Source organism: Struthio camelus, chromosome 31 (assembly GCF_040807025.1).
Source record: "Struthio camelus isolate bStrCam1 chromosome 31, bStrCam1.hap1, whole genome shotgun sequence".
Classification (NCBI taxonomy): Eukaryota; Metazoa; Chordata; class Aves; order Struthioniformes; family Struthionidae; genus Struthio; species Struthio camelus.
This window is the reverse complement of record NC_090972.1, coordinates 4,030,725-4,055,934: the sequence shown is the minus strand read 5'-3', so window position 1 is coordinate 4,055,934 and position 25,210 is coordinate 4,030,725. Positions and strand designations below refer to the sequence as shown.

Here is a 25,210-nt window from a genome sequence, read left to right as displayed (position 1 = left end):
GGCGTGGCTCGGCGTGGGCGTGCCACCCCCCCGCCTCTCTCTCCGCTTTGCGGGGGCGTGGCGGCGGCGGCGGAGGGGGCGTGTCCGCGGGCGGCGCCCCGCCCCTCCCCGGTGCCGCGCGCGCGGGGAGCGGCGGAGCGGGGCGCTCCCTTCCCGCGGCTCCACCTTAAGCGCGCGGCGGGCGGGCGGGGGGCGCGCGGCGGCGGTAGCGGCGGTAGCGGCGGCAGCGGCGGCGGCTCCTCCTTAAGGCGCGCGCGGGCGGCGGCGGCGGCCGGTGCGAGGCTGCAGCGGGGCGGCGGCGGCGCGAGAGGGAGGGAGGGACGTGGGGGGTGTTGGTGGTGGGAGGGGGGACGGCCCGCCATGGCCGGGCCGCCGCCGCCGCCGCCGCCGGCGGGCCCGGAGGCGCCCCGTTATCAAGAGTGGATCCTGGACACCATCGACTCGCTACGCTCGCGTAAGGCGCGGCCCGACCTGGAGCGGATCTGCCGCATGGTGCGGCGGCGGCACGGCCCCGAGCCCGAGCGGACGCGGGCCGAGCTGGAGAAGCTCATCCAGCAGCGCGCCGTGCTCCGCGTCAGCTACAAGGGCAGCATCTCCTACCGCAACGCCGCCCGCGTCCAGCCGCCTCGCCGGCCCCCCGCCCCGCCGCCGCCGCCGCCGCCGCCGCCGGGCCCCCCCCCGCCGCCGCCGCCGGGGCCGCCCGCCGCCCGCCGCGCCGCCGAGCCGCCCGTCAGCCTCCGCGACGCCGCCCGCTACCTGGGCGGCGACGGGCGCCTCACGCGCGGCCGCCTCCAGGGCTCGGCGTTGCCGGCCGACGGCGGGCCCGGCCCCGGCGGCGGAGGAGGAGGAGGTGGTGGGGGGGGATCGGGGCCCGGTTCTGGTGCCGGTGCCGGTCCCGGCGGGCGGCTGGAGCGCACCCGGCTCGCCACCATCGCCATGGCCCGCGCCGAGCGCGGCCGCGGGGCCGCCGGACGGGCCCGTAAGGTGAGGGGCGTCCGCGCCGGGGGGGGGGGGGGGCTGTGAGGGGGGCCTGGGGGGGGGTGCGGGCGTGAAGGGGGGGTCTGTGAGGGGAACCGCGGGGGGGGCCTGGGGGGGTCTGTGAGGGGACCCGGGGGAGGGAGCGGGCCCGGGGGGGGGTCTGTGAGGGGAAGCGGGGGGGTGCGGGCCCGGGGGGGTTCTGTGAGGGGAAGCGGGGGGGGAGCGGGCCCGGGGGGAATCTGTGAGGGGACCCGGGGGGGGTGCGGGCCCGGGGGGGGGGGAATCTGTGAGGGGACCCGGGGGGGGTGCGGGCCCGGGGGGGGGGGAATCTGTGAGGGGACCCGGGGGGGGTGCGGGCCCGAGTGGGGGGCGGATCTGTGAGGGGACCCGGGGGGGTGCGGGCCCGGGGGGGGGGGATCTGTGAGGGGAAGCGGGGGGGGGAGCGGGCCCGAGTGGGGGGCGGATCTGTGAGGGGACCCGGGGGGGGTGCGGGCCCGAGGGGGGGGGATCTGTGAGGGGACCCGGGGGGGAGCGGGCCCGAGGGGGGGGAATCTGTGAGGGGAAGCGGGGGGGGGAGCGGGCCCGAGTGGGGGGCGGATCTGTGAGGGGACCCGGGGGGGGTGCGGGCCCGAGGGGGGGGGATCTGTGAGGGGACCCGGGGGGGAGCGGGCCCGGGGGGGGGATCTGTGAGGGGACCCGGGGTGGGTGCGGGCCTGGGGGGGGGGAGATCTGTGAGGGGACCCGGGGGGGGGTTCGGGCCCGGGGGGGGGGGGTTCGGGCCTGGGGGGGGGAGCGGGCCCGAGTGTGGGGGGGGAATCTGTGAGGGGACCCGGGGGGGGGGGAGCGCGGGCCCGGGGGAGGGGGTCTGTGAGGGGAACCGCGGGGGGGAGCGGGCCTGGGGGGGGATCTGTGAGGGGAACCGGGGGGGGGAGCCGGCCTGAGGGGGGGGGTCCTGTGAGGGGAAGCGGGGGGGGGGAGTCGGCCTGAGGGGGGGGGGGGTCTGTGAGGGGAAGCGGGGGGGGGGAGCCGGCCTGAGGGGGGGGGGTCCTGTGAGGGGAAGCGGGGGGGGGGGTTCGGGCCTGAGGGGGGGGGTCCTGTGAGGGGAAGCGGGGGGGGGAGCCGGCCTGAGGGGGGGGTCTGTGAGGGGAAGCGGGGGGGGGAGCCGGCCTGAGGGGGGGGGGTCTGTGAGGGGAAGCGGGGGGGGAGCCAGCCTGAGGGGGGGGGGGTCTGTGAGGGGAAGCGGGGGGGGGAGCCGGCCTGAGGGGGGGGGTCTGTGAGGGGAAGCGGGGGGGGAGCGGGCCTGGGGGGGGGGAATCTGTGAGGGGAAGCGGGGGGGGGGAGCCGGCCTGAGGGGGGGGGTCTGTGAGGGGAAGTGGGGGGGGGGGAGCCGGCCTGAGGGGGGGGGTCTGTGAGGGGAAGCGGGGGGGGGAGCCGGCCTGAGGGGGGGGGTCCTGTGAGGGGAAGCGGGGGGGGGAGCCGGCCTGAGGGGGGGGGTCTGTGAGGGGAAGCGGGGGGGGGGGAGCCGGCCTGAGGGGGGGGGATCTGTGAGGGGACCCGGGGGGGGGGTTCGGGCCTGAGGGGAGGATCTGTGAGGGGACCCGGGGGGGGGGAGCGGGCCCAAGTGGGGGGGGGGATCTGTGAGGGGAACCGGGTGGGGTCTGTGAGGGGACCTGGGGGGGGAGCAGGCCTGGGGGGGGGGATCTGTGAGGGGGCCCGAGTGGGGGGGGATCTGTGAGAGGAACCGGGGGGGGGAAATCTGGCCCCGGCGGGGGGGTGCTTGTGAGGGGAAGCGGTCTCAGGGGAGGGGTCTGTGAGGGGGGGGGTCTGTGAGGGGACTGGAGGGGTCCATGAGGGGAACCGGAGAGGGGATGGTCCTGGGGTGGGGGTGGGGGGGCGGTCTGTGAGGAGAACTGGGCCCGGGGGGGGGGTCTGTTGGGGGGGGTCAGCCCTGGGAGGGGGGTCCGTGAGGGGAACCGGGGGGGAGAGCAGCCTGGGGAGGGGGGTGAGGTACCCATGAGGGGAACCTGGGGGGGGACTGGCCCTAAGGGAGGGGGGGTCTATGAGGGGAACTGGGTGAGGGGGGGACCAGCCGGGGGGGGGAATAGGACAGACTGGGCCCTGGTGGTGGTGGTGGTGGGGGGTTGTTAGCCTGGGTGGGATCTTAGGGTCTGTTTTTGGGGTGGGGGGGGGTCCTCTGACACTTGCTCCCCCCCCCCGCCTTTTGGGGCACCCAGCGGGTGGGGAAACTGAGGCAGTGGCCAAGCCGGGGTGGGGGACACACTCAGGGCCTGGCTATGGGGAAACTGAGCCCCCCCCCCCAAAATTCCTATTTATTCTCGCAGCCCCCCAAAAGCGGCACCGACAAGGAGGAGGATGAGGAGGAGGAAGAGGAGGAGGAAGACGGCACGGCCTCGGAGGCCTCGGAGGGCTCGGAGGACGGGGCAGTGGCGCCGCCACGGGCGCTCAACGGCGAGTGCCGGGGGGGGCCGGGGTTGCCGGGGGGGCCGGGGCGCGGGGGGCCCCCCCCGGGGCGCCGCTCGCCCGAACCCCACCGCCTGCCCAAAGCCTGCTCGCCCGGCGAGAGCGCCTGCCCCAACCTCGAGGGCGCCTTCGGCCAGCCCGACAGAGCAGGTGGGTGCCCCCCCCCTTCCCCTCCCCCTCCTGGGGGCCCAGGCGTCCGGGCAGGGTGGGGGGATGGCTGCTGTAGGGGGGGCTGCTATGGGGTGGGACTTGGGGGGCTGTGCCGTGGGGGTGAGGGGACTGCTATGGGGTGGGATTTGGGGGGCTGTGTCATGGGGGTGAGGGGGCCTGCTATGGGGTGGGACTTGGGGGGCTGTGCCGTGGGGGTGAGGGGGCTACTTTGGGGAGGTTGGGGGGGCCTGCTATGGGGTGGGACTTGGGGGGCTGTGTCATGGGGGTGAGGGGGCTACTTTGGGTAGGTTGGGGGGGCTGCTATGGGGTGGGACTTGGGGGGCTGTGCCGTGGGGGTGAGGGGCCTGCTATGGGGTGGGATTTGGGGGGCTGTGTCATGGGGGTGGGGGGCCTGCTATGGGGTGGGACTTGGGGGGCTGTGCTATGGGGGTGAGGGGGCTACTTTGGGGAGGTTGGGGGGGGCTGCTATGGGGTGGGACTTGAGGGGCTGTGCCGTGGGGGTGAGGGGCCTGCTATGGGGTGGGATTTGGGGGGCTGTGTCATGGGGGTGGGGGGCCTGCTATGGGGTGGGATTTGGGGGGCTGTGTCATGGGGGTGGGGGGCCTGCTATGGGGTGGGACTTGGGGGGCTGTGCCGTGGGGGTGAGGGGACTGCTATGGGGTGGGATTTGGGGGGCTGTGCCATGGGGGTGAGGGGCCTGCTATGGGGTGGGACTTGGGGGGCTGTGCCGTGGGGGTGAGGGGCCTGCTATGGGGTGGGATTTGGGGGGCTGTGCCGTGGGGGTGAGGGGACTACTATGGGGTGGGATTTGGGGGGCTGTGCCGTGGGGGTGAGGGGGCTACTTTGGGGAGGTTGGGGGGGCCTGCTATGGGGTGGGACTTGGGGGGCTGTGTCATGGGGGTGAGGGGGCTGCTATGGGGGGGATATGTGGTGGGGGGAGATTGGGGGCTGCTATGGGGAGATTTGAGGAGCTACTATGGAGTGGGATTTGGGGGCTGGATTGGGGGCTGTTACAGGGTGACACTTGGGCTGGGGGACTTTGGGGGGCTGCTATGGGGAGAATTTGGGGGCTGCATCATGGAGGTGTGGGGGGGCTGCTATGGGGAGATTGGGGGGCCTGTCTTGGGGTGCTGGTGGGATATTGGGGGGCTGGGGGCAGTTTAAGGGTGTCAGGGGCCTGTTTCGGGGTGCTGGAGGCAGTTTGGAGGGGTGCTGGGGGCCTGTCTTGAGGTGCTGGGGGGATATTGGGCAGTTTGGGGGGGGTCTTGGCCTATTTTGGGGTGCTTTGGGCATATTGGGGTGCTGGGGGCAGTTTGGGGGTCTTGGCCTGTTTTGGGGTCCTGTGGAGATATTGGGGTGCTGGGAGAAGTTTGAGGGTCTTGGTGACCTGTTTTGGGGTCCTTTGGGGATATTGGGGTGCTGGGGGGCAGTTTTGGGGTCTTGAGGGGCTGTTTGGGGTCCTGTGGGGATATTGGGGTGCTGGGGGACAGTTTGGGGGTCTTGAGGGGCTGTTTGGGGGTGCTAGGGGACATTGGGGGCAGTTTGGGGGCTTTTGGGGGTCTCAGAGGCTGTTCTGGGGGTCCTGGGATGCAGGGGGGGGATATTGGGGACAGTTCAGGGGGTTTTGGGGGTGCTGGGGGGGGGAATGGGGACACCATGTGCTGACCCCTGCTGTCCCCGCAGTGTCCCCGGCGCTGGCAGGTGCAGAGCCCTCAGTGCCCCTGTCCCCAGGCCGGCCGGGGGTCCAGGCTGCCGACGGGGCCCCCTTCAGCTGCACGTGAGTGGGGGGGCCAGGTCCCCGTGTGTCCCCTGTGTCCCCACCCATGTCCCCCCATGTCCCCAGTCCTTTATCAGCCAGGCCGTGATGTCTTCCGTGGTCCCCTCCCCGCCTTCATGTGACCGTTGCCCCTCCCCATCCAGTTTGGTGGCCACTGCACGTCCCTATGTGCGACCTCTGCGTGGTGACTCCGTCCCCAATGGCGCGGTGGCTCTGTCCCCGATGCCGCGGTGGCCTCTTGTCCCCAGGGTGCAACCCTCAGGTGTCCTCGGAGTACTGTGTCCCCTTGGGTGCTGCAGCCCCGTGTCCCGAGGCTGAGGCCGTGTTCCCCCATGTCCTCGGTGTCCCCCCGGTGTGACCGATGTCCCCCCGGTGTGACCGATGTCCCCAGGGCCACCAAGAAGGAGAAGGCGGCCGACCCCGTGGAGTGGACGGTTCGGGACGTGGTCGACTACTTCACGGAAGCCGGCTTTCCCGAGCAGGCGACGGCCTTCCAGGAGCAGGTGGGTCCCCTCCTGTCCCCTCTCCGTCCCCTCCATCCCTCTCTGTCCCCGCCTGTCCCCCTGATTGGACACTGGGGACCCTACACCCCCCAGCTCCCCCCGGTTCCCCTCCCTTGGAGGAGGGCTGAGCCCCCTCCCCATGTGGCCGCCAGCCCCACCTGGGTCCCCTCCACCCCCTGTCCCCAATGGCTTGTCCCCGTCCCCAGCTAGGTCCCCTCCATCCCTAGCTGTCCCCAGCAGGTCCTTGGGTGTCCCCCATTCCTTGAAGGATGTCCCCAACCCGGGCCAGGTTCCTGTCCCTGTTACTCATTTGTGATTATGGCTGTCCCCTGACTGTCCCCATCTGTTCCCCTTCCCTGATGGCTTTCCCCTGCCACTCCCTAGCTGTCCCCCTCCCTGTCCCCAACTGGTCCTGGGCCAGCTCCTTGTCCCCAGGTGCTCCCTAATGGCTGTCCCTAGGCAATGTTCCCTTTCCCTGTCCCTGTGAATGTCCCCTTCCCCTGTTTCCGGGCAGTGTCCCCTCCTGGCAGGCAGTCCTATACTCACAGGTGTCCCCCCTGTCCCCAGGCAGTGTCTCCCTCCTATCCCACCCTGGCAGGTGTCCCCCATCCCGGCGACTGTCCCCGTGCGGTGTCCTTCATCCTGGCACGTGCCTCCCCCCATCCCTGTGCAATGCCCCCTGTCCCTTTACAGTGTCCCCCTTGGGGTGTCCCCAATCCCTCTGGGTGCCCCCTGTCCCCACGCAGTGTCCTCTGGGAGTTCCCCGCTCCCAGAAAGCATCCCCCAAAGTGTCACCCCCCCCCCCATCCCACTGGGTGCCCCCTGTCCCCCCACAGTGTCCCCCGGGGGTGCCCCCCTCCCAAAGAGCCCCCTCAGAGCATCCCCCCACCCCGCCCTGTGCCCCCTGCTCCCCATGCAGTGTCCCCTTCCCAGAGAGCGTCCCCCAGTGTCACCCCCCATCCCACCGGGTGCCCCCTGTCCCCACGCAGTGTCCCCTGGGGGTGCCCCCCTCCCACAAAGCATCCCCCGAGTGTCCCCCCCACCCCCTGGGTGCCCCCTCCCCACGCAGCATCCCCCAGCAGCTGCCCCCCTCCCAGAGAGCATCCCTCAATGTCCTCCCCCATCCCACCGGGTGCCCCCTGTCCCCACGCAGTGTCCCCTGGGGGTGCCCCCCCCCCACAAAGCATCCCCCAGAGTGTCCCCCCCACCCCCTGGGTGCCCCCTCCCCACGCAGCATCCCCCAGCAGCTGCCCCCCTCCCAGAGAGCATCCCTCAGTGTCCCCCCCCATCCCACCGGGTGCCCCCTGTCCCCACGCAATGTCCCCTGGGGGTGCCCCCCCCCAAAGCATCCCCCTGAGTGTCCCCCCCACTCCCTGGGTGCCCCCTCCCCACGCAGCATCCCCCAGCAGCTGCCCCCCTCCCAGAGAGCATCCCTCAGTGTCCCCCCCCATCCCACCGGGTGCCCCCTGTCCCCACGCAATGTCCCCTGGGGGTGCCCCCCCCCAAAGCATCCCCCAGAGTGTCCCCCCCACCCCCTGGGTGCCCCCTCCCCATGCAGCATCCCCCGGCAGCTGCCCCCCTCCCAGAGAGCATCCCTCAGTGTCCTCCCCCATCCCACCGGGTGCCCCCTGTCCCCACGCAGTGTCCCCTGGGGGTGCCCCCCCCCACAAAGCATCCCCCAGAGTGTCCCCCCCACTCCCTGGGTGCCCCCTCCCCACGCAGCATCCCCCAGCAGCTGCCCCCCTCCCAGAGAGCATCCCTCAGTGTCCCCCCCCATCCCACCGGGTGCCCCCTGTCCCCACGCAGTGTCCCCTGGGGGTGCCCCCCCCCAAAGCATCCCCCAGAGTGTCCCCCCCACCCCCTGGGTGCCCCCTCCCCACGCAGCATCCCCCAGCAGCTGCCCCCCTCCCAGAGAGCATCCCTCAGTGTCCCCCCCCCATCCCACCGGGTGCCCCCTGTCCCCACGCAATGTCCCCTGGGGGTGCCCCCCCCCCCCAAAGCATCCCCCAGTGTCCCCCCCCATCCCACCGGGTGCCCCTTGTCCCCACGCAGTGTCCCCTGGGGGTGCCCCCCCCCACCCTGCCAGGTGCCCCTCTTCCAGAGAGCATCACCTAGAGCATCCCCATCCCCCAGCAGATACCCACTCCCCCACCCCATCCCACTGCACACCCCCTACCCCACCCCAGGGCCGGGCAGCAGCCACAGCCTGGGGGTGTTTTGGGGGGGGGGGGAAATCTGTGACGCGGGCCGGGTGCCCCCCACCCCGCAGGAGATCGACGGGAAGTCGCTGCTGCTGATGCAGCGGGCGGACGTGCTGACGGGGCTCTCCATCCGCCTGGGCCCCGCGCTCAAGATCTACGAGTACCACGTGAAGCTGCTGCAGCGCAGCCACTTCGAGGAGGACGAGGGCCCCGAGGCCTTCCTCGGCTGAGCGCCCCCGCGCGCCCCACGGACTCTCGGGGGTTGGGGGGGGGGGACGGTTTGGGCTTTGGTGGTGGTGGTGGGGGGGGGCACCTAGCCCCTTCCTCCACCTCCTCCTCTTCGCCTCCCTGCCTTCTTCCCCCTCCCGGGCTGGGCCTCCCCCACCCTCTTCTGCAGCACAGGGAGGGGGGCGAGGGGGGTTTTTATTCTTTTTTTTTGGGGGTGGGGGTGGGGGGGGCCAACGGGACGGTTTTGGGGGGTCGCTGTCCGGAGAGTTGTGTTTTAACCTACCCCAGCCTGTGCCCCCCCCCACACCGCCCCTGCTGTTCCCCCCCCCCCCTTACTGGGGTCTGCTCTCCCTCTCTCCCCCCCCCCCCAAATCTCCTCTGGGCCTGGCTTGTTTTGGGGTTTTTTAAATAAAAAAAGGAAAAAAGTGAAGGAACAGCCCCCGTGTGGGTCGGGGGGGATATTTGGGGTATTTTCTTTGTTGGGGGGGGGCGTAGCCTGGAAACCTGCATCCCTTCTGGCCTTTCCCCCCACAACCAAGGAGGGGGGGGGGTCCAGGCCTCTTGCTGACCCCCTGCAGGAGGTGCTTGGGGGGGGAGATCAGCATTTGGGAGGGGTCCTAAGGGGGGGGGTCCGCACTTTTGGGGGGGGTCTCAGCTGTGTGCGCATGCGCGGAGCCGCCTGGGGTTGCGCCGCCGTCACGCACGGGGGCGCCAGCACGCAGCGAGGGAAGGAACGACTGCGCATGCGCGCTGCCGCCCACTGGCCTTGCCGTGGGTAAGGCGGAGCAGGAAGGCTGCGAGACGCGCGCATGCGCGTCCGCGAAGTCTCCGAAAGGAGGCGTGGCGTGGCGGACGGTGGCCGGCGGCAGCCCTAAAAGCGGCGACAGCGGAGCGTGAGTGTGCGCGCGCGTGTGGCGGACGGTGGCCCGGCGGGGCCAGTCGGCGCCTGCGCACTGCGCTGTTTGTGTATTCTGGCTGCGCGGCGGCGCTGGCTCCGGTCGAAGATGGCGGCGTCCTCGCTGGAGCAGAAACTCTCCCGCCTGGAGGCCAAGCTCAAGCAGGAGAACCGCGAGGCCCGCCGCAGGATCGACCTCAACCTCGAGATCAGCCCGGCTCGGGCCCGGCCTAGTAAGGAGGGGCTGGGGGGGAGGGGAGACCCGAGGGGGAAGGGAGGCCGGAGGGGGGGGCAACTGGGGGTGGGGACAGTTGGGGCAATGCTGAGGGCTGTGGGGGTATTTGGGGCAATCATGAGGGGGTCGGGGGCAGTTGTGGCAGTACCGGGGGAAATAGGGGGTGTTTGGGGCCGTATTCGGGATATAGGGGGTGTTTGGGGCAGTTTTGAGGGATCTGAGGACAGTTGGGCCTTATTTGGGGGACAAGTAGGGTTGTATTGGGGGAAATGGGGGTATTTAGGACAGTTTTGTGGGATATGGGGGCAGTTGGAGTTGTTCTGAAAGATCTGAGGGCAGCCGGGGCTGTATTGAGGGAAATGGAGGGTATTTGGGGCAGTATTGGAAGCTCTGAGAGTAATTGGGGCTATATTGGAGATATTTGGGGCAGTTTTGTGGGATATGGGGGCAAGTCGGGCAGTAGTGAAAACTCTGAGAGCAGTTGGGGCTATGTTGCGGGAAATGAGGGGTATTTGAGGCAGTTTTTCGGGGTATGGAGGTAAACAGGGTTCTACTGGGGGAAATGGGTGGTAGTTGGGGCAGTGTTGGGGTTATTGTGGGGCAATTGGGGCAGCTCTGGGGGAGGTGGGGGGGCATTTGGGGCAATTTTGCAGGGCATGGGGGGAGTTAGGGTTGTATTGGGGGAAGTGGGAGTTGATGGGGCTTTTTTGAGGACGCTGAAGGCAGTTGGGGCAGTACTGAGAGGCCGGGGGGCAGCTGGGCCATGTCTGGGGGAAATGGGGGGCAGCTGGGGCTGTGTTGAGAGGTTGGGGGCAGTTGGGGCATTCTTTAGGGATATTGAGAGCAGCTTAGACTATATTTAGGGACATTGGGGGCAATTGAGACTGTATTTGGTGCATTGGGGGTAGTTGGGAGTGCATTTGGGGCTATGGGGGGGGAACTGAGGCTGTTTCGGAGGCTTCAGGGGCAGTTGCGGTTTGAGTTGGTGAAATGGGGGTAGTTGAGGCTCTAACAGGGATTTTAGGGGGCGGTTGAGGCAGTATTGGAGCAAAAGGGGAGGCAGTCAACAGTTTTGGGTGTAGTTGGGGCAGTTTGGGTACAGTTGAGCTGTATTGGAGCAAACGGGAGGCAGTCGGGGCGGTTTTGGGGGCAGTTGAGGCAGTGTTGGAGCAAACAGAGGGGCATTGGGCAAACGGGGGCCGTCGGGGCTGTACGGAGGCACTGAGGGGAGTTTTGGGGTGAACGCTGGGGACTCGGAGGCTTGGGGAGGACGAAGCCCTGAGAACGGTGGGGGGCGGCCGCGGCCTCGCCGGGGCGGCGCCAGCCCCGGGGCAGCCGGGGTGACCTTGACGGGGGCGGGCACCGCGGGGGCCAGGCGCGCCGCGGGACGACGAGGAGGGCAGCGGTGGCGTCTCCCCGTGCGGGACACGGCGGAGCCGGGACCGAGCCCCCCGCGGCCGCGGTGGCGTCTCCCCGCGCGGGACGCGGCGGAGCTGGGACCGAGCGCCCCATGGCAGTGGCAGTGTCTCCCCGCACGGGTCGTGGCCGAGCAGCAGTTTGGGGTTGTGGCGAGGCGACCCCCGGGCTCCTGGGCCCCACGGGCACGTGGGGTTGGTGCATGACCGGCGAAGCGTCACCCTGGCCGGTGGCTGTTCGGCCGAGAGCGCGCGGGAAGGTGTCCTGGGCAACGTCGGTTTTTCCTGCTTTTGGAAATGTCAGTTTTCTAGGTTTGGGAACCCTTGTTTTTTGGGGGCCGGCAGAACGTCACTTTTTGTAGGTTTGGGAAGTGCTGTTTTTCTAGGTTTGGGGACTGTTGCTTTTTGTAGGTTTGGGGAATGTCGATTTTTCAGGGCCTGGGGACCGTCTGTTTTTGGAGGGTTGGGGAAGGTCACTTTTTCTAGGTTTGGGAAACGTCGTTTTTTTGCAACCTTGGGGCTGTCACTTTTTCTAGGTTTGGAAAAAGTTGCTTTTTCATAGGTTTAGGGAGCGTTGCGTTTTCGGGCCTGGAATTGCTAGTTTTAGCCTGCCGGCGGCAGCTCCTCTGCCTCCCCCTCGCCATACTCCCCCTGCCCCATTTGCTCCTCTCCCCTCCCGTGACGCGATTTGAGTTTTCCTTTAGTTTTTCCTTTTTGCCATTCTTCTTATTTTGCTCCTTTTTCCTTTTCTTTTCTTTTTTTTGTTTCTCATTTTAATTTTCTGTTGCTGCCTTGGTTCATTTCTGTTGTGATTTATGGTGTGTTTTTCTCCTTTTTTTTTTTTGTTGTTGTTGTTTTGTCCCGTTTCTTCCTTCTCCTCCTCCAGTTATTGTGATCACTCTAAGCCCTGCTCCCGCTCCATCCCAACGAGCAGGTACCACGACTTTTTCCTCCGCGCCGCTTGGATTGATCCCGCATCATCTCACTTTTAACGCTTGTCCCCCCCCTTCCCCCTTTCCCTGCGACACCTCCGAGACGCGGCTGCTCCTGGGCTGGGGACAGGGGAGCGAGCGTGCGGCGGCCGGGCCGCACGGTGCTTTTCCCTTCGCGGGTGCCTCGTTTCGGAGGGCGCCGCTTTACCTTGTTCCTCCTGCTCCCGGTTTTTCCCCTTCCCTCTGCTCGTCCCCTGCCTGTCGCATGGTTGCGGCGCCGCGGGGTGCATGGGGCGGGGGGGCGGTCGGTGCGGGGCGGCCGGCGAGCGCTCCGGCCGTCACAGGGCGACTTGGCGCGGCAGCGGCCTGAGTTGGCGCGGGAGCGGCTGGTGACCGCTCCAGCCGGCACGAGGCGACTCGGCGTGGGAGCGGGGCGACTTGGTGCCTGGTTGGGGCAACTTGGCACAGGAGAAGCTGGCAAGCGCTCTGACCAGTGTGGGGCGACTCGGCGCGGGAGCGGGGCAACTCGGCACCTGCACGGGGCAAATCGGCACGGGAGCAGGGCGATTCGGCACAGCGGTGGCGTGACTTGGCGCGGGAGCAGCTGGCGAGCGCTCCGGCCGGCGCGGGGCGATTCGGCGCGGCGGTGGCGTGACTTGGCGCAGGAGCAGCTGGCGAGCGCTCCGGCCGGTGCGGGGCGATTCGGCGCGGGAGCAGGGTGATTCGGCACAGCGGTGGCGTGACTTGGCGCGGGAGCAGCTGGCGAGCGCTCCGGCCGGCGCGGGGCGATTCGGCGCGGTGGTGGCGTGACTTGGCGCAGGAGCAGCTGGCGAGCGCTCCGGCCGGTGCGGGGCGATTCGGCGCGGGAGCAGGGTGATTCGGCACAGCGGTGGCGTGACTTGGCGCGGGAGCAGCTGGCGAGCGCTCCGGCCGGCGCGGGGCGATTCGGCGCGGTGGTGGCGTGACTTGGCGCAGGAGCAGCTGGCGAGCGCTCCGGCCGGTGCGGGGCGATTCGGCGTGGGAGCAGGGCGATTCGGCGCGGCGGTGGCGTGACTTGGCGCGGGAGCAGCTGGCGAGCGCTCCGGCTGGCGCGGGGCGATTCAGCGTGGGAGCAGGGCGATTCGGCGCGGCGGTGGCGTGACTTGGCGCGGGAGCAGCTGGCGAGCGCTCCGGCCGGCGCGGGGCGATTCGGCGTGGGAGCAGGGCGATTCGGCGCGGCGGTGGCGTGACTTGGCGTGGGAGCGGCTGGCGAGCGCTCCGGCCGGCGCGGGGCGATTCGGCGCGGGAGCAGGGCGATTCGGCGCGGCGGTGGCGCGACTTGGCGTGGGAGCGGCTGGCGAGCGCTCCGGCCGGCGCGGGGCGACTCGGCACCTGCATGGGGCATCTTGGCGTGGGAGCAGCCAGCGAGTGCTCCAGCCGGTGTGGTCCGTCTCGGCACTGTTGTGGTCCGGCCCCGCACCAGCGCTGTCTGTCTTGGCGCGGTCCGGCTCGGCGCACTTGCAGTCCGGTTCAGCGCAAGGTGCGGCTTGGTGCCTGCATGATCCGGCCCCGTGCCTGCATGGTCCAGCTTGGCGTGCTCACGGTCCAGTCCAGCGCAGGACGTCGCGGCTTGGTGCCTGCACGGTCCGGCTCGGCGTGCTCGTGGTCCAGCTTCGTGTGGGATGTCACCGCTCGGCGCCTGCATGGTCTGACTCGGCGCGCTCGCGGTCCGGTTCAGCGTGGGGTGTCGCAGCCCCACGCCTGCACGGTCTGGCTCGGCACCCTCATGGTCTGGCCCCGCTCCTCCATGGTCCGGCTTCACGCACTTGCAGTCCAGCTCGGTACGGGGCGTCGTGGCTCGGCACCTGCATAGTCCGTCTTGGCGCGCTCGCCGTCTGGCTCAGCGCAGGGTGTCTCGGCTCGGCGCCTGCATGGTCCAATTTGGCGCACTCGCCATCTGGCTTGGCGCAGGGCGTTGCGACTCGGCACCTCCATGGTCCGTCTCGGTGCACTCGTGGTCCGGTTTGGCGTGGGGTGTTGCAGCTCAGCACCTGCATGGTCCATCTCGTGGTCTGGCTCGGCGCCTGCGTGGTCCATCTTGACTCGCTTGTGGTCTGGTTCGGCACAGAGCGTCGCGGCTCGGCACCTCCGTGGTCCGGCTTGACGCACTCGTGGTCCAGTTCGGCACAGAGCGTCGCGGCTCGGTGCCTGCATGGTCCAGCTCGGCACCTCCGTGGTCCGGCTTGACGCACTCGTGGTCCAGTTCGGCACAGAGCGTTGCGGCTCGGCGCCTGCATGGTCCATCTCGGCGCGCTCGTGGTCTGGCTCGGCACCTCCATGGTCTGTCTCGGTGCACTCGCGGTCCGTCTCAGCGCCTGCATGGTCCGGCTCGGTGCGCTCGTGGTCCGGTTCGGCGTGGGGTGTCACGGCTTGGCACCTGCATGGTCCGTCTTGGCACGCTTGCGGTCTGGCTCGGTGCCTGCATGGTCCGTCTCGACGCGCTCATGATCCAGTTCGGCTCGGAGTGTCGCGGCTTGACGCACTCGCGGTCCGGCTCGGCGCTTGCATGGTCCAGCTCGGTGCGCTCGTGGTCCGGCTCGGCGCAGAGTGTCGTGGCTCGGCGCCTGCGTGGTCCGGCTTGGTGCGCTCGTGGTCCAGCTCGGCGCCTGCATGGTCCAGCTCGGTGCGCTCGTGGTCTGGTTTGGCGCGGAGTGTCGTGGCTCGGCGTGCTCGCGGTCCGGCTCGGCGCGGAGTGTCGTGGCTCGGCGCCTGCGCGGTCCGCCTCGGCGCCTGCGTGGTCCGGTTTGGCATGGGGTGTCGCGGCTCGGTGCGCTCGCCGTCCGGCTCGGTGCGGAGTGTCGCGGCTTGGCGCCTGCGCGGTCCGCCTCAGCGCCTGCGTGGTCCGGTTCGGCGCGGAGTGTCGTGGCTCAGCGTGCTCGTGGTCCGGCTCGGCGCCTGCGTGGTCCGGCTCGGTGCGCTCGTGGTCCGGTTTGGCGCGGAGTGTCGTGGCTCGGCGTGCTCGCGGTCCAGCTCGGCGCGGAGTGTCGTGGCTCGGCGCCTGCGTGGTCCGGCTCGGTGCGCTCGTGGTCCGGTTTGGCATGGGGTGTCGCGGCTCGGTGCGCTCGCCGTCCGGCTCGGCGCCTGCGTGGTCCGGCTCGGTGCGCTCGTGGTCCGGTTTGGCATGGGGTGTCGCGGCTCGGTGCGCTCGCCGTCCGGCTCGGCGCCTGCATGGTCCGTCTCGACGCGCTCGCGGTCCGGCTCGGCGCGGGGTGTCACAGTTCGGCGGCGCGGAGTGACGCCCGTCTCCGCTCGTCCCCAGCTCTGCAGCTGCCGCTGGTGCCCGACGGGGGCGGCCGCCCGGCGGCGGCCCCGGACGCTTCGCCCCAGCCGCCGCCGCCCCCCGCCCGGCCCCGCCACATGCTGGGGCTGCCCCAGCCCCCCTTCCTCATGCACCGCAGCATGGAGAGGTGAGCGCCCGCCCCCCGCCCCCCATTGGCTGCCCTGCCACCCCCTGATTGGCTGGGGAGGGGGATCACTGGCAGCTGATTGGTTGGTTGGCCGCACTCCCTCATTGGCCAGGCGGGTGGGAGACCCTGGGGGCTGATTGGCTGGCTGTATGCTGATTGGCCAACCAGCAGCATGCTCTGATTGGCCAGCCGGCTGCATGCCCTGATTGGCTGGGTGAGGAGGGTGAGCCCTGGGAGCTGGTTGGCCAGGTGGCTGTGTGCTGATTGGCCAGCCAGTCATGCGCTGTGATTGGCCAGGTGGGTGGGAAACCCTGTGGGCTGGTTGGCTGGTTGTGTAGGAGACCGTGTGTGTTGATTGGTCAGCTGGAGGGGAGGGGGAGAATGTTTGCTGATTGGCCAGACAGGCATGAGGTTGGCCATGAGTCCAGGGCGTCCCATGTGCTGATTGGCTGGGTGTCCCAGAGACCATGTGTGCTGATTGGCTGGATGGACGAGAGCCCATGAGTGCTGATTGGCCAGCTTGGGGGGGGGGGGCATGGTGTGTTGCTACTTGGCCCAGTGTGTTTGTGAGTGTGTGTGCTGATTGGCCAGGGGGCTTGGGAGCCCCGCCCCCTCCATGCTGATTGGCCAGGCAGCCAGCAGCCCCCCCTCCCCTGTGGCTCCCAGCCAGGCTGAGCCAATCAGGGCTGTCGAGATGGAGGGGTGGGTGGGGCCTGTCTCTGCCCCACCCCCCCCTGCAGAGGGAAACTGAGGCAGGGCCACTCGCCCCCCAGCATGGAGATCGACCAGAAGCTGCAGGAGATCATGAAGCAGACGGGCTACCTGACCGTGGGCGGACAGGTGAGCGCCGGGGGGGCCCCGCGGGTCTCCCCTCCGTGTCCCCGCGTGTCCCCGCATCCCCCCGCGACACCCCTTGTCGCGTGTCGTCCCTCCCCGCAGCGCTACCAGGCCGAGATCAACGACCTGGAGAACCTGGGCGAGATCGGCAGCGGCACCTGCGGGCAGGTCTGGAAGATGCGCTTCCGGAAGAGCGGCCACGTCATCGCCGTCAAGGTGGGTCCCACCCCTGCCCTGGACGCCTGGGCCCCCCCCCCCCAGCTCAGGGGAAGGCAACGGGGTGGGGGAGCAGTGCAGAGGCTGCCCCCCCCCGTGCCTCAGTTTCCCCTGTTTTGGAGAAGATTGGGTCAAGATGTGACCCCCCTCGTGCCTCAGTTTCCCCTCTACAGGGGGGTCAGGATACATCCACCCCCCTCGGCCTCGATTTTCCCTGGTTTTGGGAGGGGGGGTTGGGTCAGGATGCAGCCCCCATTCCCCCCCCCCACCGTGCCTCGGTTCCCCCTCCCACGCGGGGCCGGATCAGGATGCGGCCCCCTTCCCACAGCAAATGCGCCGCTCGGGGAACAAGGAGGAGAACAAGCGCATCCTCATGGACCTCGACGTGGTGCTCAAGAGCCACGACTGCCCCTACATCGTCCAGTGCTTCGGCACCTTCATCACCAACGTGAGTCGTCCCCACGCCGCCGCCGGATCCGGCCCCCTGCCTCGCGGCAGGATCCGGCCCCTCGGCCCCTGCTGCTGGGCTCCCGCTCCCCGTCCCCATCATCCAGCCCTTCAGTTCCCCTGGCTCCGCTGCCGGGACCTGGCCCCTCGATGCTCCCAGCCCATCACCAGATCCAGCCCCTCAATTCCCCCTGGCCCCGCTGCCAGGATCTGGCCCCTCGATGCTCCTGGCTCCGGCTCGGCTTCCCCACCCCCGGCTTCGCATCCCGGCAGTGCCTGGATCTGCCCCCCAGCGCTGCCTCCCGGCCCTGCCTGGGACTGGATCAGGCCTCATCCCCCTGCTCCCCGGGGTTGGATCCCCTCTGCTCCCCCCTTTCCCCGACACCGGATGCGGCCCGGGACTGAGGCCGTCTCGCGCAGACTGACGTCTTCATCGCCATGGAGCTGATGGGCACCTGCGCCGAGAAGCTCAAGAAGCGGATCCAGGGCCCCATCCCCGAGCGCATCCTGGGCAAGATGACGGTGGCGGTGAGCGGGGTCCCGTGGCTGGGGGCTCCTGGGATCTGGCAGCACGGGCTGGGGGTCCCTGGAGCCTGCTGGGGGTTCCCGGCATCCATCTGTGTGGGTTCAGGGGCTCCTGGGATCCATCTGTGCGGTGCTGGGGGCTCTCTGGAACTAGCTGGGGTCTCCCGGGATCCATCCATGTGGCACTGAGGGCTTTCTGGAGCCAGCCAGGGGCTCCCAGGATCCATCTGTGAGGGGTCAGGGGCTCCTGGGATCCATCCATGCAGCACTAGGGCTTTCTGGAACCAGCTGGGGGCTCCCAGGATCCATCTGCATGGGGTCAGGGGCTCCTGGGATCCATCTATGTGGCGCTGGGAGCTCTCTGGAGCTGATTGGGGGCTCCTGGGAGCCCCGGCCCCCATCGACAGATCCCAGGATCTGTCGATGCAGCACCAGGGGCTCTCTGGAGCCAATGGGGGACCCATGGGACCTGTCCACATGGTGCCGGGGGTCCCCGGGATCCATCGATGTGGGGCCAGAGGCTTTCTGGAGCTGGTTGGGGGCTGCTGGGATCTGTCGGCACAGGGCTGGAGGCTTTCTGGAGCCAATCGGGGGCTCCCAGGATCCAGCCGTGCGTGGCCGGGGGCTCTCCAAAGCTGATCAGAGGCTGCCGGGATCCATCGGCGCGAGGCCGGGATCCGGTGGCTCACCCGCGCGTGCCACCCTTTGCAGATCGTCAAGGCCCTCTTCTACCTGAAGGAGAAGCACGGGGTGATCCACCGCGACGTAAAGCCCTCCAACATCCTCCTCGACGAGCGGGGCCAGATCAAGCTCTGCGACTTCGGCATCAGCGGCCGCCTCGTCGACTCCAAGGCCAAGACCCGCAGCGCCGGCTGCGCCGCCTACATGGCCGTAAGTGCCCCGAAACACCTCGCTTTGGCCCCGATCCGTGGCCCTGCGCGCTGCCACCCCGGCGCGTGCCGCGCCGCCCCAGCCCCGTGTCCCTCCCGCAGCCCGAGCGCATCGACCCGCCGGACCCCACCAAGCCCGACTACGACATCCGGGCCGACGTGTGGAGCCTGGGCATCTCGCTGGTGAGCACGGCCCAGCCGTGTTTTGGCGTGCTCACCCCTGCGGGCCGTGTTGTGCCGTGCTGAGGCGTGCTGTAGCATGCTGGGGTGTGGGGTGGCATGTCAAGGTGTGCTTGCCCCCCCCCACGTGGCATGATGTGACGTGTCAAGGTGTGCTCACCCCCGTGTGATGTGGCATGCCATGGCGTGTCGAGGCGTGCTCGCCCTGTGTGGCACGGCGTGCTTGCCCCGCATGCCATGCTGTGTTGTGCTGTGCCGAGGCGCGCGGTGGCATGCTGCAGCGTGTTGAGGCGTGCTTGCTCCCGTGTGCTATGCCGAGGCATGCGGCGACACGTTGAGATGACGTGTCAAGGCATGCCGCCCTTTGCGTGCTGAGCCGTGCCGTGACATGCTGGCAGGCAGAGTGGCATGCTGTGGCATGTTGAGGCGTGCTGGCCCCCACGTGCCATGCCGTGTTGCACCGTGCTGAAACGTGTGATGACGTGCCGCAGCATGTCAAGGCGTGCCAGCCCTGGCGTGCTGGCCCTCACGTGCTGAGCCGTGTCGAGGCGTGCTGGCCCTCGCGTGCTGAGCCGTGTCACGGCGTGTCACGCAGGTGGAGCTGGCCACGGGGCAGTTCCCCTACCAGAACTGCAAGACGGACTTCGAGGTGCTCACCAAGGTGCTGCAGGAGGAGCCGCCCCGGCTGCCCCCGGCCATGGGCTTCTCCGGCGACTTCCAGGCCTTCGTCAGGGACTGGTGGGTACCGGCGGTGGGGGGGGGGGAGAGGGGGAACGGGGCCGCGGGGGACGCCTGGGCCCCGCTCACCCCCCACTCTATCCCCACAGCCTCACCAAGGACCACCGCAAGCGACCAAAGTACAACAAGCTGCTGGTGAGTCCCGGCACACACGTGGATGTGGGGAGAGGTGTCTGGGAGGACTGAGTCACCTGGGGACACGCGTGTTCAGTGTGGTGCCATGTGGGGGCATGCGTGTGCGCAGGGTTGGGGCTGTGCTGCCTGGGGACACGCGTGTGTGCGGGTGGGCGCAGCCACACGTGGCTCCGGGCTGCGTGTGCCACTGGGTGCTGCCATGTGGAGACACGCATGTGTGTAGGAGGGTGCTGCCAGCAGGCCACCTCTGCGTCCATGTCCTTGTTCTCGTCCCCACGCCTGTATGTGTCCCCACATCCGTGTCTGTGTTCTCCTGTCTCCATGTGTCCTCATGTCCCCATGTCCTTGTCTGTGTCCCCATGTCCTTGTCTGTGCCTGTGTCCCCGTGCCTCTCACGCCCGCTCTTCTCCCGCCAGGAGCACACCTTCATCAAGCGCTACGAGACGCTGGAGGTGGACGTGGCCTCGTGGTTCAAGGACGTCATGGCCCGCACAGAGTCACCCCGCACCAGTGGCGTCCTGGGCCAGCACCACCTCCCCTTCTTCACCAGGTAGCCCCGCGGCCGCGGCCCGTGGGCCTCTGACCCGTGGGCCGCGAGCCCGTGGTCCCGTGACCCACGGTCCTGCAGCCCGTGGCTTGTGGGCCCACGGTCCGTGGTCCCGCGCTCCATGATGCTGTGGTCTCGTGGTGCCCACAGTCCGCGATCTCGTGGTCCCATGACCCATGGTCCTGTGGTCCTGCAGCCCGTGATCCCATGGCTCATGGTCCTGTGACCCGTGATCCCGTGGTCTTGTGGCCCGCGATCCTATGGCTCATGGTCCGGTGACACGTGATCCCGTGGTCCCGTCATCCCGTGGCTCATGGTCCGTGATCCTGTGGTCCCACGGTCCATGATCCCGTGGCCCTGCGGCCGCCTTTCCTGGCGTGCCGAGACAACAGAAAAGGCTGTTATTTTTTTTCCCCCTTTTTCCCTTTTCCCCCTCTTTTTTGGGGGTCTTTTTTTTTTTTTTAAAGCCCTTATTTATTGCGCCCGGCCTTGGGGCCTGGCGCTGTGGCCGTGCCTCGGTTTCTCCGCCCGCCCGCCCGGGGGCTTTCCCGCTCTTCCCTTGGCCCCGCCGGGCCCTTGGTGGCCCTGTCACATGCGTGGCCTTGCCGCCGCCACTGCCACATGCGTGACCAGGCTTGCTGTGATGCCACTGGCACGGGGACGGGGCAGGGTTGCCAGCGATGGACTGTGCGGAGACGTGGCACAGAGACACGGCACGGAGATGTGATGCAGGGACACAGCACGGGGACACGGCACAGAGATGTGACACAGGGACACGGCACGGGGACACGGCACGGGGACACGGCATGGAGTCGTGACGTGGAGACACAACAGGGACACGGCACAGAGACGTGACACAGCACGGAGACGTGATGCAGGGACATGGCACAGACATGATGCGGGGACGCCGCACAGTGACACGGCGCAGAGATGTGACGCAAGGACGTGGCACGAAGATGTGATGCAGCGCAGGGATGCGGCACGGGGATGCAGCACGGGGATACGGCATGGAGATGTGACGCAGGCACATGGCAAAAGGACTCAGCACAGCAGGACAGCGCAGGGACGTAGCACAGAGGGACGGCGCGCGGGGACACAGCATGGAGATGGCATGGGGATGTGGCACCGAGGGACGCGACGGGGAGAGACGGCACGGTGGGACACGGCACAGAGGGATGATGCGGGGACACGGCATGGAGAGATGGCACAGAGATGGGACGCGGCACGGCGTGACACAGAGGGACACGGCGGGGTGACACAGAGGGACGTGGCACGGCGGGACGCTACGGGGACACGATGCGGAGAGACGCCACGGAGACATGGCCCGGAGAAGGTCCCCGGAGCTGCAGGGTGATGAGGGAGCGGCACACGGGGACAGGGACACGGACGGGCCACGCGGTGACAATCAGTGCCGGGCAGCTCCGGCGAGTTGGGTTGGGCTCTGCGGGGCACGGGGATGCGTGGGGACGATGGCCTCAGGACGCGGGGACGGTGCCTCCTTTCAGGGCATGGGGACACGTGAGGACAGCCAGGGCAGCGGGTGACAGCCTCAGCGCATGGTGCCGTTGCTGCCTGGCCGTGTCCTCGCTGTCCCTGTCCTATCCCCATCCTTGTCCCTGTCATGACCCTGTCCCCACTGTGTCCCCATCCCTGTTATGACCCTGTCCCCAGTGTGCTCTCGTCCCTGTCCTTGACATGTCCCTGTCCCCACTGTGTCCCTCTTTCCCTGTTGTGTCCCCATCATCTCCATCCCTGTCCCCATCATCTCCATCCCTGTCCCCATCATCTCCATCCCTGTCCCCATCATCTCCCTGTGTCCCTGTCTCCGTCCTCATCCCTATCCTATCCTGTGCCCTCCCCATCATGTCCCCATCCCTGTCCTGTCCCTATTGTGTCCCCGTCATGTCCCCGTCCCCTCCTGGCTGGGGCTGTGCGTCCTGGGGCCGGGCGGTGGCGGTGGCCCTGCAGCCACCCCCCCCCCCCCGGTGCGGCGGCGGTTAATTATTATTATTATTATTATTGTTATTATTATTATTATTATTATAAATCCGCATGTTGAAACCGAAGGGGGAACCCCTGGCCTGGTGGCGGCCTGTGATGGGACCAGGACACAGGGAGGATGTTGGGGACGTGGGACAGTGAGGGGACCTGGGGACATGGGAGGACAGGTGGGGACATGGGGGAACATGGGGACAGTGAGGAGACCTGGGGGCAGGTGGGGATAGGACACAGGGACATTGACATGGGGATGGACATGGGGGCACATGAGGACACTGAGGGGACATGGGAGGACATTTGGGACATGGGGACAGCTGGGGACACAAGACACAGGGACATTGACATGGGGATGGGGGACATGGGAACATGGGGACAGAGAGGGGACGTGGGCATGGGTGAGGACACAAGGGACATCAGGACATTGACGTGGGAATAGGGGGACACATGGAATGGTGACATGGGAGGACATGGGGGACATGGAACAGAGGGGACATGGATATTTGGGGACAGGATGACACATCACCACCTCTTGCCTGTTAGAGGGTGGCAGAACACGGCCTGGAGCGTGTTAATGTGTGTGTGGGGGGGTGCACATGCGTGTGGCTGCGTGTACACGAGGGGGCGGCTGCCCGGATGCCTGGGCCCGTCCCCAGGGCGACGGCTCCAGGAGCCCAAGGCCGGGTGGTGTCACCAGGGTGACGTGGCCTTGGGGCGCCCGGATGCCTGGGTCCCCTCCCTGTGCGGGGGTGGCCCCCGGGGCTGAGGCCACCGCCTGGGCCTGGATACTGCTGCTGGGGTGAGCACGGGCTGCACACACGTGTGCACAGGGATCTGCATGGGGCTGCACACGCGTGTGCACAGGGATCTGCATGGGGCTGCATACATGTGCACAGGGATCTGCATGGGGCTGCACACATGTGCACAGGGATCTGCATGGGGCTGCACACGCGTGTGCACAGGGATCTGCATGGGGCTGCATACATGTGCACAGGGATCTGCATGGGGCTGCACACGCGTGTGCACAGGGATCTGCATGGGGCTGCATACATGTGCACAGGGATCTGCATGGGGCTGCACATGCGTGTGCACAGGGATCTGCATGGGGCTGCACACGCGTGTGCACAGGAATCTGCATGGGACTGCATACATGTGCACAGGGATCTGCATGGGGCTGCACACACGTGTGCACAGGGATCTGCATGGGGCTGCATACGTGTACATGGGATCTGCATGGGCTGCACATGTGTGCACAGGGATCTGCATGGGGCTGCACACGCGTGTGCACAGGGATCTGCATGGGCTGCATGTGTGTGTGCATCCTGTGTGCACACATGCATGGCATGATCTGCAAGGGCTGCACACGCGTGTGCATGGGGGGACCTGCATGGGGGCTGCACGTGTGTGCGCACCGGGGCATTTGCACAAGGAGGGGGGGTCACACACGTGTGTGCACAAGGGAATTGCTTGGGGCCATTTGCACACACGTGTGTGCCCGGGGGGGGTCACATGGCACTTCCTCCCCCTTTCCCCCCCCCCCAGCCCCATGGCGGCTCCCTGGACCCCCCCGTTCCTGCTCGTGCTTCTGCTGCCGGGCGCTGGGCCCGCAGGTGGGTACAGGGGGGCCCAGGCGTCCGGGGGGACCCAGGCGTCCGGGAGGGACCCGGCGTCCCGGCAGAGGGACCCAGGTGTCCGGGGCTCTGCCGACAGGGCCCCCCCCGGGCTGGCCGTGGGCCGCCGCCGCCCCGGGGGGGCCCCCGAGTCCCGAGAGCCCCGAGGAGCTGCACTGCAGCCGGGAGCACCCGGGGGTGAGTGGGCACTGGGAAGGACTGGGGGACACTGGGAGGACTCGGAGGGGACACTGGGAGCGCACTAGGAGGACCTGGGGGGCACTGGAAGGGACTGGTGGGCACTGGGAAAGACTGGGGGAGCTGGGGGGGCACTGGGAGGACCCGGGGGGAACTGGGGAGGCACTGGGGAGGGGGCACTGGGAGCACTAGGGGGGCACTGGGAGGAGCTGGAGGGGACCTTGGGAGGGACTGGAGGCACTGGGAGGATCCGAGGGGGCACTAGGAGAGACTGGGGGCACTGGGAGGGGCACTGGGGGGACACTGGGGGCCTTGGGAGGGACTGAGGGCACTGGGAGGAGCTGAGGGGGGCACTGGGAGGGACTGGGGGCACTGGGAGCACTGGGGGAGCACTGGGGGGGCACTGGGAGGATCCGAGAGGGCACTATGAAAGACTGGGGGCACTGGGAGGCACTGGGATGGACACTGGAGGCCTTGCGAGGGACTGAGGGCACTGGGAGGAGTTGAGGGGGTACTGGGAGGGACTGGGGGCACTGGGAGGAGCCGGGGGGGGCACTGGGAGGGGCACTGGGAGCACTGGGGGGGCACTGGGGGGAGACTGGGAGCACTGGGAGGGCACTGGGAGGAGTTGGGGGGCACTGGGAGGGACTGGGGGCACTGGGGGGAGACTGGGAGGGCACTGGGAGCACTAGGGGGGTACTGGGAGGGACTGGGGGCACTGGGAGGAGCCGGGGGGGGCACTGGGAGCACTGAAGGGGCACTGGGAGGAGCCGGGGGGGGCACTGGGAGCACTGGGGGGGCACTGGGAGGGACTGGGGGCACTGGGAGGAGCCGGGGGGGGCCCTGGGGGGGTCCCGGACCGGCCGCGGCCCCCCCGCCCCCAGGCCCCGTGTCCCCCCCGGCCGCGCCGCCTCCGCCTCCGCCTCGACGTCTCCGACTCGCCCGAGTTCCCGCCGGCGCCGGGGCCGCGCGCGGTGCCCGCCGGCGCCCGCGTCTTCGTCCAGGTGCGCCGGACGCCGGGGCCCCTCCCGGGGCGGGGAGGGGCGACTGGGTCCCTGTGCCCGCCCCCTGCTTCCCCCCCCTCCCCATTGGCTGTCGGGTTCCCCCAGGCTGCCTGCGCCTCCCTCCCATTGGTGGGCGGCTCCCTGTGCCCGCCCCCTGCTCCCCGCCCATTGGCGTGGCGGGTTCCCTCCGGGTCCTTGCGCCGGCGCGTCCCGGCTGGTGCCTGAGTTCCCCCCGGGGTCCCTGTGCCCGCCCCTTCTTTACACCCGTTGGCGGGCGGGTCCCTCCGCTCCCTAATCCCCGCCCCTTCTTCCTTATTGGCTGTCGGGTCCTTCCCCGTCTCGCTTTGCTCCGCCCCCCCATTGGCGGGTGGGTTCCCCCAGGGTCCCTGTGCCTACCTCCCCTTTACTCCCATTGGCGGACGGGTCCCCCTGTATCCCTAAGCCCCGCCCCACCGCGTGCCGGGGCGGCTCCCTGCGCCCGCCCCCTCTTCCCCATTGGCTGTCGAGCCCTCCCCCGCCTCGCTTTGCCCCGCCCCCTCTTCCCCATTGGCGCTCACCTCCCCTCCGCGTCTCTAAGCCCCGCCCCACGGCGTGCCGGGGAGGCTCCCCCCGGGTCCCTGCACCCG

General features: G+C 68.9%; 2 protein-coding genes across 4 annotated transcripts; both read left to right on the top strand.

Annotated features, from left to right (window-relative positions):
- The first annotated feature begins 324 nt into the window (after positions 1 to 324).
- On the top strand, positions 325 to 8,750 carry LOC138063016 (sterile alpha motif domain-containing protein 1-like). The gene is made up of 5 exons (XM_068922688.1): positions 325 to 984; positions 3,321 to 3,609; positions 5,314 to 5,407; positions 5,799 to 5,910; positions 8,180 to 8,750. Exons 1-5 carry the CDS (start codon positions 361 to 363, stop codon positions 8,339 to 8,341), a joined length of 1,281 nt encoding a protein of 426 aa, XP_068778789.1. The 5' UTR covers positions 325 to 360; the 3' UTR covers positions 8,342 to 8,750.
- Positions 8,751 to 9,295: 545 nt separating this feature from the next.
- On the top strand, positions 9,296 to 21,843 carry MAP2K7 (mitogen-activated protein kinase kinase 7). Of its 3 annotated transcripts, XM_068922658.1 has the most exons (12): positions 9,297 to 9,467; positions 11,771 to 11,818; positions 15,115 to 15,262; positions 16,036 to 16,102; positions 16,202 to 16,315; positions 16,644 to 16,763; positions 17,183 to 17,290; positions 17,999 to 18,178; positions 18,280 to 18,360; positions 18,953 to 19,095; positions 19,185 to 19,230; positions 19,647 to 21,843. In XM_068922658.1, the coding sequence occupies exons 1-12, from the start codon at positions 9,344 to 9,346 to the stop codon at positions 19,782 to 19,784; spliced, it is 1,317 nt and encodes a 438-aa protein (XP_068778759.1). In that variant the 5' UTR covers positions 9,297 to 9,343; the 3' UTR covers positions 19,785 to 21,843. The 3 variants fall into 3 exon arrangements, with proteins under 3 accessions (XP_068778758.1, XP_068778759.1, XP_068778760.1); XM_068922659.1 differs by lacking the exon at positions 11,771 to 11,818 and having other exon boundaries at positions 9,298 to 9,467; XM_068922657.1 differs by lacking the exon at positions 11,771 to 11,818 and having other exon boundaries at positions 9,296 to 9,467; positions 16,036 to 16,315.
- Positions 21,844 to 25,210: the final 3,367 nt, after the last annotated feature.

Coding starts and splice junctions, on each gene's coding strand:
- LOC138063016 (XM_068922688.1), top strand. CDS start 361: ATGGCCGGGCCGCCGCCGCCGCCGCCGCCGGCGGGCCCGGAGGCGCCC. Junction 3,610..5,313: donor CGGCCAGCCCGACAGAGCAG/GTGGGTGCCCCC, acceptor CTGTCCCCGCAG/TGTCCCCGGCGCTGGCAGGT. Junction 5,408..5,798: donor GGGGCCCCCTTCAGCTGCAC/GTGAGTGGGGGG, acceptor CGATGTCCCCAG/GGCCACCAAGAAGGAGAAGG.
- MAP2K7 (XM_068922657.1), top strand. CDS start 9,344: ATGGCGGCGTCCTCGCTGGAGCAGAAACTCTCCCGCCTGGAGGCCAAG. Junction 9,468..15,114: donor CCCGGCTCGGGCCCGGCCTA/GTAAGGAGGGGC, acceptor GCTCGTCCCCAG/CTCTGCAGCTGCCGCTGGTG. Junction 19,096..19,184: donor CAGGCCTTCGTCAGGGACTG/GTGGGTACCGGC, acceptor CTATCCCCACAG/CCTCACCAAGGACCACCGCA.